This window comes from Phoxinus phoxinus, assembly GCF_949152265.1.
Source record: "Phoxinus phoxinus genome assembly, chromosome: 15".
Classification (NCBI taxonomy): domain Eukaryota; kingdom Metazoa; phylum Chordata; class Actinopteri; order Cypriniformes; family Leuciscidae; genus Phoxinus; species Phoxinus phoxinus.
The window spans coordinates 28,675,826-28,692,141 of NC_136890.1; the positions used below are offsets into that span (position 1 = coordinate 28,675,826).

A 16,316-nucleotide genomic window follows, 5' to 3' on the forward strand; every position below is an offset into this window, starting at 1 on the left:
ATATCAAGGAAATTAGAAATGTAAATAGGGCTAACTAACTAAAGAAATAAATATCTTATAAAAAAAATCAGAAACTGAGCAAACAAGTTTAGTTAAAAGCACTTAAAATAAACATCAGGGATTTGTATAACCTATTTTTGTTGAGCTTAAGTTACTTGAATTCATCAAAGAGCATCCCCTGAAAAGCTGATCATAATCTGAGCGCTTTTAAAAGATTCAGCGTGTTCAATTGCCAAAATATTTCAGACTAATTAAGAAACACACTTGAGTAAACTTACCCTGGCTCCAGATATCAGCACCATTACTGTACCCAGATGAATTTCTTCTGTATAAACTCTCTCTCTCTCAGTCAGTTCCCTGCCATATCACTTGAGATGGATGAGAAACACATGCACACGTAACTCCTCTCCGTAGATCACAGCAAACGCTTTCCCCTTCGTGCTTTCTTCGGCTGCCGCGTAGTTTGTTGGAAAGCATTCTAGATAGATGCCCTACATCCAGACTGCTCCGAAGCGAACCATGTATTGCTTGAAAACGTGCATTTAAAGTTTGTCTTCCTGTCCCTGCCTTCATTGATGTCTCTGTCCTGTGCGCTCAAGGACAGACTTCAGAGTAGCTGTACACCTCCCATTCCCATTCCCATCCCCGCTCCTGCTCCATTCACTCTGCCTAATCTACTCCAGCTAGCCTATCTGTTTGCGCATTGCAATATCTGACTTTCATTAGTCTTTTGCAAACCTCGATGAAAATACTTTTGGCCACTGCAAACTGCCTGCCTTGTCTAGTCTAACTAGTGTGGAACAGAAGTTTATCTACGGGCTTGAAGAGCGGAACCGTCCCGGCAGCAGATGAGGCAGTCCGCCCCGCTTAAAGAGACAGATCAGAGGCTGAGGATTCACATCTCCTCCTCACAATTCATACACAGAAGCATTACAGAATATACCATAGCTTCGGTCAAATTATAATAATGCCGTAAAACTGTGGTAACTTGTATGTAGCCTATTTATGCATGTCTGTAGGCTATATGAATGAATAAATAAATCAATAAATAACAGGGCTGCCCCCTAATTGTCGACTAATTTTTAGTCGACTAGTGGTTTGGTCGACCAAATGTCATTATTAGTTAGTCGCGACTCGCAACGAAAAAACATAACAAAAAAAACTCCACAGGAAGTGGTGAAGTCACGCAGTCTGTGATGGACACATCGTTACCGGCAGGAAAGCCAAACATTCGGCTATCATTCATTGGCCTCAAATAGGCTATAGCTATCACTTAAAACATGCAAATGTAACAATTGTACAAGTCCGCTTGTAAGTGTTTGTGTGGAGAGCACGCGCTGACAGGCACCGGCGCCATCACTTGCATTTACTTAAACTTAAAATAATCTGTCATTTTTAGTCATACAGATAAGAGTAATGCAAACTGTAGGGTCTTTACAGTTAATTTCATAATCTATTATTTCATAAAATAATCTATCCTTGAAACATGCACGGCAGCAAGGCGTGTCCACTAAAGCCTATGCTGAGATGATGAGTCAGCATATTAGTGACTTAATCTCTGCAGCCAAAAACACAGAAAACATTATCAATAAATTATTATAATGTTTAGACAGTCTCATTCTGTTTTTTTTTTCACGACACACTCATCATTAGCCTATACGTTTGCTGTGCACTGTGGCAAGCTGTGCGTTTCAGCGCTGATTAGGCTATGTAATATACATGCGATTATGGCTTGTTATTATGATTTATGGCTTATTATGCTATTAAACACGCAATTAGTCGACTAATCGCTTATATAGGCTACTCGACCAGAAAATCTTTAGTCGAGGGCAGCCATGATAAATAAGTAAATAAATAAATAGGCCTAAATAAGATTCTGAAAGTTTCATATGCTACAGTAACTTTCTTGGCATTTTGGTGAAAACAAAATGAAATAATATTTATTTTATTACTTTAATAAATAGTCTGTGAAAAGAGGTGTTTTATCCTCAGAAAATGTTGGACATTAATCCCAGGAGGCAAACAAAATGTTATATGAGCTGTTATATTTAAAGTGTTATTTATATGAAGTTTGAATTTTTGCAATTTACTAAATAATTAAGATTTTAAACCCTGACAATAAACATTATAAGTACAAACAAACAAACTATACATTCATAAATAAATAAATAGTTTACGAACACGCCAGAATGAGCAACATGATTGCAGGTAATATGGTTTCACAAATAACCTTACTTAAGAGGCATTTATTGCTTTAAAAATGGTTGAAGGCTGTTTGTGTCATCTGATGGAGCTGTCCATGCACGGCATGATACTTTCCCTAAAAAGAGTAAACTGAAGCAATGATCATCAGAAATAATGATGTATGTGCTTATAAGCTGAGATATTAGTTTAGTTTAAATAGATTTTTTAAAAATACTTTTCCCAACCACTTTGCAAAATTAAGATCCTGTAAATCAAAGAAACTACAAATCCCATCATCCCTTTCAACAGCAGTGACGTCACTCGAGCGCCAGTGTTCTCAGAGGGAGAAGTGATGGCGGACGTTATGAATGTTGGAGTGAATTTAGAAGCTTTTTCTCAAGCGATTAATGCCATCCAGGCTCTTCGATCGAGTGTAACCAGGGTGTTCGATTCTCTTAAAGATGGGATGAAGAATAAGGAGACCCTTGAAGGGCGGGAGAAAGTCTTTATAACGGAATTCCAAGATAATTTACAGTCAGTGAATCGCGATTTAAAGTGAGTTGTCTGACAGAATTCACTAACCCTGTTCACTATCCCTTGTAACGGTATTAACACAGTAAATGCTATTGTTGTTGTAATAAACCATGGTAACTTGGTGGTAACGTTACTACCCAGTCCATTGCTGTCAGCATGAAAAGCAAGTAACCAGAATATTTTAATCTTCCATTCCATAATGTTTCCATTATTATTCTGCTGATGTAACAATTATTGTAGAAACTGTTTGGGGGGTAATTATGGTTACCGTGAAATCTTTTTAATTATGGTTGCTGAAGCCAAAACAGCTAGGCTTTAGGAACAATAATTTAAAAAGGTGTCATCATTTAGAAAAACCTCTCTCTCTCTCTCTCTCTCTCTCTCTCTCTCTCTCTCTCTCTCTCTCTCTCTCTCTCTCTCTCTCTCTCTCTCTCTCTCTGTATGCATGTACACATATACACATACACACACACACACACACACACACACACACACACATATATATATTGTATATGCATTATGCACACACAGAAATACACACATATAGATACATACATGCACACTTAAAAAGTATTCATGAGTGGAGTGGGAGTGGTTTGTTTGTGTATGTGCATGTGTTAAAATATCAACCATAACTAACAGAATGACTGTTGCTTCTACAGTGAATTGGAGCGTCTGAGCACTTTGGTTGGCAGGCCGTCAGAGAGTCACCCCTTACACAACAGTGGACTGCTCAGTTTAGACCCTGTACAGGACAAAACCCCTCTGTACAGCCAGCTGCTCCAGGCTTACAAATGGTCCAATAAAGTAAGTGGTCAGCATTTTGCTAATTCACCTAGCATTATTGTCTTTATATGCAACCTGTACAAGAAGCTGTTTTATAATGTGAATGTAATCATGGCTAAAGGGATGGATTTAATACGGAGCTCCTAAAGGGTCATGGTGGTGGAAAAATAACAAATCAAAGCTTTTGCATTCTCATAAATCCACAGAGAAACTTTGCGTTTACTCGCAAAAACCTGTTGAGCTCTTTGTGAGCGAATGCAAAGTTCATCGGCGTAAAGCAAAACATTTGCGAGAGAACGCAAAAGCATTGACATAATTTTTCTTCTATCTCATATTTTTTCCTTTACCATGTCCCTTTAGGGGCTCCGTACTTTAAAGATTTTTTTATACGAGACAAAAAATTAGGGATGCACAATATATCGGCCACAATATCGGTATCGGCCGATATATGTTCATTTTTAATGTTGTCATTATCGACCCAAATTTGGTCAATATATTAAAGCCGATAATTAATTATTTCCTTCAGCTAAGACACTACAGATGTGCGCTGTTCACCATAATGGGTTTGAACTTTTAATTGCTTTAAATATGATTGGAATCCCTTATAAAAATAAAATAAAATAAAAACATTGGAAAATACAATTAAGTGCAACATGTGCAGCACACATAAAATTATAATGAGAACATCATTATAATTGTGTGCTTGGGACATGGCTTTTAATGGTAAGACTTTTTGTTTTTGTAATCAGGCTCTCAAAAATAAAATTTTATTTAGATTGATCATCCAATATATCAGTTATCGCTTTCTAATATAAATGATTATCGGTTATCGGTATCAGCCACATTTTTCATATCGGTGCATCTCTAAAAAAAAAAAAAAAAAAAAAAAATCCTTCTACCAAAATATATAGAGCTTAGTACCGTATGCAAACAAAGCTGCATAGTTTCTTTAGGTTCTGCTCAGTGGTGTAGTAGCTGTATGTAATATCATATAGGGAAAATTGTATGAACCCTTGTATTTACTGTAAACTGGAGGCTCTGGTCAGAGCCCTCTCTCATTTTGGCTTAGTACTTGAGGAAGTCACATTGGTTTTGTCTTCATGTAGTTTTAAAAAGTTGCTTCATATCTGTTGTTAATGAATTCCCAATGAACATGAATGCAAGGCTTTTACATCATCATGGGCGTCAGACTCGGCTGAGACGTGGAATTGAATATCATCTTGCGTCTAATAATACTATAATCAAGAGGAAGCAGGTCTAGAGTTTGATGATCTAATTCACAGCGCGTCAATGAGATGCATTATAGCTTGTAGCTGTGATTGGCTTAATGCAACGCGAGTAGTTCCAAAAGGTAAAAAAGAGTCTGAAGTCCGTCTGCTTAATTTGTCAGAAAACAGAGTCGTGTTACTTCTTGCCTAGTAAATCTTCTTTTGTTTCTCTCCTGAAAAGGCTGTAAAATTATGTTCTCTTTGGATCAAGGTCCTCAAGCGAATCCTCTCAATAAAACGCACACCACGTCTTGCCAGAAGAGCACACACTTGAGATTCAATAGATGTGGGTGTTCTCACAGCAGAACCAACATTTGCTCAATATCCATTACAGCTGAGTGCTTTGACTTCTTTTGATCTTGAGTAGGTCTTCTGTCCTAAGTGTTATTGAACAAGATTTGCTATTCTTACTGTAAATGCAATTTCACAGGATGTCTGCGCTCTGTTCTTGAGTTCTTTGATGCTTTGCCCTTAGGTGATGCAGGTAGCAATATGATAGATGAGGAATTCAATAGGAAACGCACTGTTTATTTGTTTAGTTTTTTTGAAACATGGCACAAAGCTATGGTTGGATTCTTAATTTTGTTTTTTTTAAATAATAGGTCATTAAAGGGTGAAGAATGTTCTGCGGTACCTTGAGAACCTGTTGAGGGTTTTGTTCATGAATTGGTGAATGTGTCTTAGGTTTATTGATGTGCAATGACTGGGTTAAAGTGCTCAATCAATAGCAGCTCCTCATCAGTTGCTCTCTCCACACGGTGTGCAGAATAGTAGGTGTACGGACGGAGGTCTTCTTCCTCAAACAAAAGCAAATCTTTTCAAAGTTGCTATTGCATAGAAAAGCTCTTGAAACATCACTGGTTGGTGTCTTTTATTTTTGAAAATCATTTAAATTATATTTTTTTTTTGGTCAAATGGGAATTGAATGTCTCCTCTTGCCCAGAAGTGCTTTTTTTATTCCTTTTTTTCCAATATAGTGGTTGTGCATTCCTACTTTGTCACCGTGGCGTGTTGATTTTCTTGTAAACTTCAACATTAAGACTTTGTTATACAAACACTTTTATTTCTTGGGATGCACAGTGTAATGCCCTTCTATTGATTATCAGCATTTATTAATTTAGTTAGTTAGTTAGTTGGTATTAATTGGTATCAAACTAATTTGACCTAAAGATATTGTATATTTAATTGTTTATTCCTATTTAGTTTAGATCATCATCTAGCTTTTTCAAAAAGGAGTATTGATCCTGATACCAATGTTATTATAGTTCTAGTTAGTTACTAAAACTATAACCATAAAAACAACATTCTTTAAAACGTCGTCTTCATTCGGGTTCGAACAGCGTGAGGGAGCGCAATAATGACAGAATTTTAGCAGATTTCTTTTTGCCGTAAAGCAATTCTTTACATCGCGAGACCTGATATCACGCGATACTTCCTGATATCACGCAATACTTCCTGACACCGCGGCCCCCCGGCTCAAAGTTGCAAGTGTGTTTTTTCCGCTCACAGGCGATAGGGGGATGCGAAATAACCACCATTCAACCCAAAAAAGTTATATAACCATTCCAATGACTCCAAAGCTGTTCGGTTAAGGTAAAAAACTTGCATAGTTCACCCTCAAGGTCAAAAGTTTTTCCAGTTTGAAAACCTTTAGTAAATGTCTGTGTTGTACTGGTCTCATTAGTATAAGCCAGTACTACATGAGGCTGCTTCATGAGGTTCCTCTGCCCTCTCCGGGTGGTAGGCCAGCTGTTTTCCCACACTCGGAGGCTGGGAGCGTTACAGCGGGATTAGGTGTGTCTGGGCTGGACGGTGTGCGGGTGAACATGGGCGTGGGGCCAAACCAAGCCTTTCTGCAGAAGTATTGATGCTTCCACGCTGTCTGTCCAGACAGAACCACCCCCGCCCCACTGTAAATACGATCGATGCCAGCGTTTCTGCCATGCAAATGACCCCAGGATTAATGCACTTGGTGCTTTTAGTGAGGCTGTTTTTTGGCCATTGTCTCCTTTGTGTGGGTATCTCAGTCTGGTATTTAGGATTTGATGTGTTTTTTTTTCATTATTATGGAACATTAAAGTGGTCATATCGTGAAGAATCGTCATATTTTTCATTAATTTGTAAAATACATAAATAAAACTAGGAATCATGACTGTGGCGGGGGGGAATGCTTTTTTCGTTTATTATAATTGGACCTCAAGGGGTAAAAAAACCAACAAAAAAAACAGACTCCTTTAAGAAACAAGTGATTGTTTTGTAAGCATTTGTGTTGTAGTAAATTATGGTGCAGATTTGTGTGTGTGTTTGGTTTTGACCTGGCAAGGCTGGCATTTTTCCAATAATGTATGTTTCAATTCACAGTTGTACTTCTGCCAAAGAAGACCATCTTGTAATATTGCTAATTGTATGTATTTTTAGTGGGCATGTAATCTGTTCAAGAACTGTTAAGGTGATCCGGTTGGATTTGAGAGTGAATAGATGAACAGTTAATTAAAGGAAAACATGTTTCGCCTTTGGCTACTAGCTGTCGCTCACCTTCATTATGTCCTGGTGTGTTTTGTCTCAGAAATCTCAAGGTCCACTGCTCCACTCCTTCCTGAGGCTTTGGTTTTGTTTTGTTTTTTAATTGAGAAGCATTTTACATTAGAAAATATTAAGTACAAAATAAAGCAGGGACATTTTTTTAAACTAAAAATGGTAACTCTTTACAATAAGGTACCATTAGTTTATGTTAATTAACACTAACTTACAAATGAGCAATACATTTGTTACATAAAAATGAATAAAATGCAACTGTTCATTGTTACCTAGGTCTCGTAAATGTATATTATAATAACAGATTGTCTACAACTTTTGATTTTTGATTTTACTCGCCATTCGACTTTTACATGGAATGGAAGAACAATGCAAATGAAAAAAATCGACATAAATCGGAAAGGAGAGGTTTAGAGAGACTGAATCTTTGAACAAAACGATTTCAGACTTTTTGAGAAATGTACAACAATGTATAATTTGAGAAAATTAAAGTGTTTTTTGACTTCCAAAACAAAATTAGGAACCTTTAAAACAGCATAACAGGGGCACTTTAACTAAATATGTAATGTTAACACATGGAACCTTATTGTAATGGTCCAATAAATAATGAAACGGTCCAATAACTACTTTTTCTGAGATCACTTGACCAGCTTTTGTCAAGCAATATTGGACAGCATCAGTATTGCTGCTTATCTCTCTGCAAAAGTCTTATGTTTGTGTTGGCTTTTCCTGACTGCGTGACTTTAAAGTGTGTTTCATTGTCAGCTGGAAGCCCGCACGTCTGTTTAATGTCAGACGACATTGTATTTAACACATGCGCTTGTGTTCTGTCAGTACAACAGAGATGTCAGGGTGCACAGAGACGTTTAAGCACCTGCTTATCCCAGTACCAGTGCACAGTTAAGACATCAAGCTGTTATTCTGTCAGCTTTAAATACTAGTGCTCCCCTAGTGCCAGCAGACCCGGGGCTGGCAGGAGCACATGAATTATGGGACAATTCAGAGTTTTTGCAGAAATTTTTCATGGTGTTTGAGCAAAGAGTTTGCTTTTGTGTCTCTGGGGGGTTAAAACTTGGGTAGAGTGAAAGTACAGCCATTGGTTTAGTTCTGTAAAAACCCTTTCTTCATAGAATAAATATTAATAAAATAAATTTGTGTTATTTACACACCTTAATGTTGTTCCACTCCTATAATATTTTGCTTAAGGACAAAAAATGAGCATGAACATATAGTGCACATGACTTGAGCATTTTGAGCAAGCATTCTGAAACCATACAATAGCTTTGTGTGAGGAAAAAATTAAATCTGTTGCAGTTGAATTCAATTTTTGATCTGTTCCTCATACCATGCTATCGAATGTCGTATGGACTTTTTTTAATGGGGATTTTTATTAAATTTTTATTAAATTTTTAAATATAATTTTTTTTCCAGTAACTTTTGGTTTTATGGAAAAGAGCAAGTAGGCAGCACAAGTTTTGTAATAACACCAGGGACGATCTTCTCGAGGGACAATATTATAGAAATGAAACTGACTACTAGAAATTGACTAATCTAAAATATATCCAAGTTTCATTTCTATAGTATTTATTGTCCCTTGAGAATATATAGTAAAAAAAGTTGCTGAAATGTGAGGGGTGTACTCACTTTCGTGATATACTGTATATATATATATTAGTAAAATGCTTATTAGAGAAATAGCAACCATATTTCCCCCCTTTTTATTAGATTACGAGTAACAATATGCAAATGTATTTCCTATTTAATGAAGCCAAAGCCTCAGGAAGGAGGAGACCTTGAGATTTCTGGAGCCAAACACATCAGGCTATAAGTTATGATGAGTGACAGCTAGTAACCAAGGGCTAAACATGTTTCCCTTTAATTGTCTTTATAACTTGTGACCATGCATCGCGAGTGCATATGTCTGTCATTGATGGAAACTCTGTGAGTAAAATGAGACACAGACTTCGTTGACTTTCACAAGGTCACTTAGCCAACGGCGCTCTGATATTCTTCTACTTAACCGACGGTCTTGCACAAATGGACGAGCTAATGAGATCAAAAGATTAAGAAGCAGAAATTAGCCCCACTTGTGTGAAATTGCTAAGATTGTAATTTGCTTATGTATTATAGAAAATCTCTCTTCTTTAGACATAGACTTTAAAATGAGCCTTTACAGCAATCCCTTCATTCAAGCAGATCTGGAAGAAATTCCACATTTGACTTCATTCTAAAACATGGAGGGAATCGAATCCAAATCATATTCATAGTCAAGCCAGCTCAGGCAGCGCTAAGACTCCTGATGAGCTAAGGGAACAGTCTAGATGTATTTTTTTTTTAGGTCCAGGTCTGGAACTATAACATTTCGGTTATTGCCAATGCCAATACGAGTGAAATGATTCTCAATGCAGATTCGCCTAGCAAAAAAACAAAAGAAGGTTAAAAAAAAAAAAAGTAATTGAAGTCGAACGCACCATCATTTCAAAATTTAAATGGGTATTCTATTTTAGTCAAAAATGAAAATTCTGTAAGGATATACTCACCTACAGTCAAACCAAAAATTATTCAGACACCAGATATAATTTTTTATATTTTTTTTACTAGAGGGTGCAGGACACTATAGGTCATTTATGTAAGTGAGGATAGCAAAATAAAGTAAACTGTGACATATTATACCTAAAAATTCTTCATACAGTGGACTGCCTGTAAAATGTATAAACATTTGAGACCAAAAATTGTTCAGACACTTTGACCTGAGCATGTTCTGCTTAAGTGTTGTTTCTTTAATTGCTAATGCGACCTTTTTACACCACAGGCTGAACTAAATTAAGCATTGCTTGGTAATTGGTTGACCTAAATTGGTGTTAGCTAATTGTGTACTTAAATTTAACAGCTGACAGCAATTCAACCTAATTCCTTTGTGAGACAGTCTAACAGAAGGACGGCCAAATCCAGTGAAATATCAACTGATTTAATAACTCTTGAGTTCTTGTCATATTTTATTACCATTTTCTAAACTATAGCGAATAAACTGTGATAATGTGAGAAATGTTGAAGCTGTCTGAATAAATTTTGGTTTGACTGTACATGTCGTTCCAAACCTGCATGATTGTTTTTTTGTGAAAGAAGATATTTCGAGCAATGTTGTGTGGACTGAAATACAGAAGAAAGTCAGTCATACAGGTTTGTAAAAATATCAGGGTGAGTAAATTATGACAGAATTTTCAGTTTTGCATGAGCTATCCCTTTAACGCTTAATGCAAAATTAAACTCTTAATAGCAATTGATCATTTGACAGAACAATTAGTGTTTGGCATCAGCGGCGTCAAGACACCTTTTTTTGAGAGCTACGGTAGAGGAAAAGATTTTGATTATTAAATATTAATTAATGTAGGTTCTAAATGCATTAATACAATTTTTATGTTACAATATCCACCTTTATGCATTCAATACATCTTGATTTCAGTAATATAGTTGCCATTAGGTTGGGCGTCCAACTGCTAGTCGCAAGTCCCTTGTGTCAGAGTTTAAATTATGGATATTTATATAATCACAGAGCGTACAAATTTTTCCTGTTTTATTTATATATTTATTTTTTGCCCTCAAACTAATCAAAAGAATGCTGTGAATGTTCCAGAGGCTCGTGGCTTTTCACATCGTACAATGTCCTGAAACCGTGCGGCTGGTTATGCGCTTTAATCATGTCTTGAACGAAGCTGTCAGAAGAAACAAATGGCAGGCCTCAAACCCGGAGCCCACAATAAGATCAGAGAGCAGCGGACTTGCCATCACAACATGTTTCAGCCCTGCAGTTAATGATGGAGCATGTGTCTGCCAATTGCTGTGCCAGGGAGGACTAATAGCCTGGTCAGTCTTAAAGATCAGCATGGCGCAAAGGGACGAAAAGGGGTGGAAAAGAACGAGAAACAACTAACAGGGGCCAAAAAAAAGCGGCGACCTTTTGAAAATGCACTGCTCTGAGAAAGATGTTTGATGTGGTAACTTTAGCAAGCTTGGATTCCTTATTAGTTTCAAGACAAGGGAGTGTAAAGTTGAAAGAACAGTGGTCTCGGCTCGCCTCGGCCTGCTAATTCCTCATTAAAATAGCAAGGGAACCTTTGATAGATCCGTTTTTTTTAGAGCTCGCTATTCATGCGAGTGAATATTCATTCAAATTGTTTGTTTAGGATTCCGTGGGGACGATGTCTATTTGTTGTGTCCTGTAAATTTTCTGATGGATGTTGGTACTTCCTTGTAGGGTTTAACCTAATTGCTGTCACTGCTTGGTTCTTGGTTTGTAACTTTTTAAGATGGGAATTTAGTAACATTTACTCCATTTTCTAAACATTCTAAGCTTTTCAAATTAATAAATGCATAAAATTGGAGGAAAGTGGATTTACAGTTTTTTTTTTTTTTTTGCTATACAACATACTGTGACCATGATAGGCATTCTTTTAAATATTAAACAAGAACATTACTATTGATTTGATTAAAAAATGTATGCCACCAATCCTAGAAACAAAATTATTTTAAAAAAAAATTATAAGCAACTATATACAAGATAATTTCATATAACTTAAAGGAACTCCCTTGCAGACCAGTTACTGTTACATAAAAGTCTGATTGTTTGGGTTTAATGTATTCAGTTTACATCCATTTACTCCCCAAAAAAAAACAAAAAAACTTTTGTCTGGGTCTTTAAAGAAGAAAGTATTTCCATCACATATATAAATATTGTGTAATAAATATTCTCAATTTTAAAGAAAAAAAAGTGTCTTTTTAAAGAAATAGTTCACCCAAAAGTTAGTAAAAATGTTCTTGCTTTTTTTCGTTGACTGTTCATAGTGTCTACATCGGTTATAAAACATTTCCAAAAACACCATATTAGAATCATGAATGTAGTCCATATAACTTGTGATAGGTTTGCATAGTTAACGGTGTTAAAGTTTGGTCTTTTCCTCACATAGCGCTGCTGTCGTATGACTTCAGAAGTCGTGTGAACTACTTTTATGGTAGCTCTAGAAAAACAACGGCGGACATAATTTAATGTTTTGATGAACTGTTCCTTTTAAAACTGTTTTGATTTCAAATGCCTCTCTCTCCTTATTCAATCACTGCCTGTAGAAACTTGTTTGAATCCAAATGGGTTTCCTGCATGGAATATGTCTGATCTCATTTGCGTTACCCATAACCCTGATTTATGAGATCCAGACATAGAAAATACCCTAGACCTTGTGATCCCTGGCTGATATTTAAAAATTAATTAACCCCCTGACTGCGGCATTGCTGTCTCTTCCTCTCTCCGCCCGTCAATCTCTTTTCCCCATTCCACCTTCCCCTATTTTAAGGTGTCTTTTTTTTCTCTCTCTCGTTGCATGGGGATTAATATCTTAATTATCTCTTGTGAATAAATATTCTCAATGAGATCACAGACTATGCTTATGGATAGAAGTTAGAACAGCATTTATGTCTCTTTTTTTAGCTGCTGCTCTGTCTTAAATTATTCATTCTGTTAGTTTATCAGTTTATTCAAATTACTAGTTAACAAAATATTTTCTTACTGGATGCAGCACTGCATGTTGCTGGAGTTAAAGATGTTTTCAGACTTTGCAGGTTTGGTTAAATTAAAAATAACTGCTCTGCAGTTGCTCTGTTATTGCACTTCATTTGAATAAGTGTGAACACTGCCAACCAAACCCTGGTGCGCACCAAACAAGCGGACCGATACTCACCTTTTCAGCGGGTCTCAGTCTGCTTCCAAACAAACTCTCTGGTGCTGGTTGACTGATATATGAATGTAACATGGACCAAAGGCATCTTAATGAGTCAAAAATGTGGATTGTTTTGGATGTTCGGTAAGTTCTGTTGCAAAATATGTCATAAAATGTTTTCTGGTTTGTGTCTTTCGGTTCGGTGTTAAAAATGACAGTGTGAACTATGACTAAATACATTTTTTGCTCCGGACCAAAAGAACCAAGAGAACTGAACCACAAGTGTGAACACACCCTAAATGTAAATGTATGCATATTTTAATGCACTCCCTGAAGATCTAATATGGCATTCAACAGGTGTTTTTGTCCTAAGAGACTACACTTTTTATTAAGGGACAGATCTCCGGCAGCAACATTAGGTTGCGTCCCTCTAGCTGATTCGAAACAACAACATTTTTGGCTTCACTGCACAACTGGCCATAGCTTTTAAATATCTGATCATAAATGAGATCTTGTTGCTTAAAGTAAAATGTGATTTATTATTTGACTATTTCAACACTTTCTCCCAGTAGTCTACCTATCAAAAGCTAACAGCACCGAGTTGAACAAATTGAGGCGATTTTCCCCTCAAGGCTGTGCAAAGATTTTGGGAGATTTTAGATAAAGACGCACTCATACAAACAGTCATGAAAGTCATTTCATCATTTCGGGTGCAGACTAACAAGCGGCGAATGATCAAAGAGAGTTGTTTCAACTTGTACTTAATATTTGTGACATGATTTTGCTGTTCCCTCCTCGGCGAAGCTTCTTTGAATGGATATTGGGTTTGATGGGCGTGTGCAATTAGTTGCATGGAATAATGCAGTTCCCCTGCATAAGCGCTAGTCCTCTAGGTCTGCTTATAGTATTCAATGCAAAAGCACCAGGAATGAGATGCACTGCAGTTGGAGCGTTGCAGAGATCTGGAAGATGGTGGAGGGGAATGCACTGGCCTCATTAAAATAATAATCTTTAAGCGCGTTTAAGAATTAAAGGTATTAATTCTTATTATATTAATTTGACAGCACTTGAAACGTGTTATGCATCATAATTCATTCCTAATGCCTTACCTATGAATTATTGTTGTGAGTTACATACATTAATATTTATTTATTCACTGCTGGAAGTTTAAATAGTATATATTGAAGCACATGATCAATATCAGTTGCTTGCATTGAGCTTCTGAATCAATGCTTAACCTTTGCAAATTGTTATATTTATATATAAGTCTGATTATAGTTAATTATGTAAAGATAAAATGCATTACAATCTGTTTTAAAGGGTGAACACAGCTTTATAAAGTGTTTCCAAAGTTTTTCTTGAATTGCATTCGAGTGTGGTGGGTTTTACAGACCCTGTTTGTGAAAGTGTCTTGTTTAAAATGGGGTGTGCAACATCTTCGATTGGATTATGGCATTCTAATGTGGTAGACAACAATGCAATGGTTTTTCTGTGCTTCTGTGATTGTGTCTGCTTCCAGTGAAAGAGGCTGTCTTGTTTTGTTCCATTTGATGGTGACATTGATTGTGTGTGCTTGTCCCGTGCATCCTTTCACAAGTCAGATTCTGACCCTGCACTTTAATCTTCAACTGCCCCAATGAGATGACACTCTCAGCTGCCTGACAGCATTCTGGGTAATGCCTCTCTTGTCCTGTCTCGCTCCCTCTCTCTCTTGTACTCATTCACCACAGTCCTCCACATCTTTTGTCCTTTGTCTCTTTTTTTTTTTCTAGGGGTTGTCTTGTAGATGTTGCTTTGCATTTCTGTGTTATGAAACATGTTAGAGGGCAAGATTGCTTTTATGCTCTCCTCAGAAATACATAGGCCTTTAGTACTGGGTAGCATAGTTTAAAAATCGTATACTTTTTTTCAGTATCTTAATGTTTTTAAGATTTTTGACACCGTTTAATATATTTTGATATTTATGTAGTTACCTAGTTAATATGAAACAATATTTGTAACCGGTATTACATCCACAATCAGTTTATTTACTAAGATACAGGAAAAATGTGTGAATACAATGTATATTTACACTGCCAGTCAAATGTTTGGAATAATTTTTTTTTTTTTTTAATGCTTTTGGAAGATGTTTTGCTGACAAAGTATTATCAATTATATTTGGTGCTCAAATATTATTAATAGTATGTATTATCTCTCTGTTGAAAACACTTTTTGCTGCTTAATATATTTGTGGAAACCGTACTAAAAAAATTCAGCATACTTGGATAACATTCAATAATTTATTTGAAATGGAAATCTTTTGTAACATTAAATTATTTTACTTAACTTTTTTTTTTTTCAATTTAATGCATCCTTGATGAAGTACCGGCGGCTGTATATATATATTTTTTTGTTTAATTATTATTTTAACCAACAGCATTCTATAAGTAATATATGTAATATATATATATATATATACAGTATATATATATATGTATTTTTTTTGGGGGGGTGAAACACTAACAGACCTGAACAATTGTCCAATTTTTAAACTTGTGGTGATTGCTGTGGATGTTTTTATTGCAACAAATCTCTCAAGCCACTTGACATTCAAAGGCGCCTGAGCCATCTTGACAGCATCTTATGCGTGTGTGTTTTTCTTACCTTGTTATGTAGGCTTTTTATTTATTAGCAAGGGCTTTTTATACAGCTGGAGCCCAGCTTCCCTCCATACACGCTACTCTCGTACAAGATCTGGCCCTTACCAAGTAGGCTCATTAGCTACGAAAAGGAGATTCAGTTAATTAAAATAATTCCCCGTTAACACAGCTGCTTTGGTCAGCCAAATTAAACAGGGGGAGTGCTGTGCCGTCTGCTTCGCACTCAGCGAACGTCGCTATACTGCCTCGGAACATGGCTAATTAGCTCAATAGGAGGAATATTTTAATAGCAATTAATGAGGCACGGGCCTATGCGAGCTCTAATTTAAGAGCCTGGTTTGTGTGGGTGTGCATGCCGATGAATTCTGAAGCCTGATGAGATCGCTTTTGTCACTGCTTGTGTTACGATCAGCCTAGCTCGCTACCAGCGTGTTGCTCACGGATTATTGATTTTCTTAAGATTTTTCCCAGCAAGCTGACTGCCTTGAGCAGTTGTGTTGGAGAATGCACTTTAAAGGTGTGGTTTGTCAATCTATAAGCTACTCATTATTAAAAGTAGTTGATCTACAATCAGGTTAGCCGTTTAGTAGTTAACTTGCATTGAAGTTATCCAGTTCTGTCTCTTTTCCCAATATGTATCTGCCCAGATGTTGGTCAACCTT

The 16,316-nt window shown here is 36.5% G+C and overlaps 2 protein-coding genes across 2 annotated transcripts in view; one reads left to right on the forward strand and one right to left on the reverse strand.

Annotated features, from left to right (window-relative positions):
- Positions 1-1,043, reverse strand: part of ntng2a (netrin g2a) — a 62,875-nt gene extending 61,832 nt beyond the window's left edge. Inside the window, exon 1 of the mRNA XM_079636518.1 lies at positions 279-1,043. The gene's annotated coding sequence lies outside the window, so the exon portion shown is untranslated. The remainder of the gene's footprint in view (positions 1-278) is intronic.
- A 1,482-nt stretch (positions 1,044-2,525) lies between these two features.
- med27 (mediator complex subunit 27) overlaps positions 2,526-16,316 on the forward strand; it is a 47,871-nt gene continuing 34,080 nt past the window's right edge. Inside the window, exons 1-2 of the mRNA XM_079638091.1 lie at positions 2,526-2,739; positions 3,381-3,525. Of these exons, the coding sequence (XP_079494217.1) occupies positions 2,537-2,739; positions 3,381-3,525 (348 nt within the window). The 5' untranslated portion in view covers positions 2,526-2,536. The remainder of the gene's footprint in view (positions 2,740-3,380; positions 3,526-16,316) is intronic.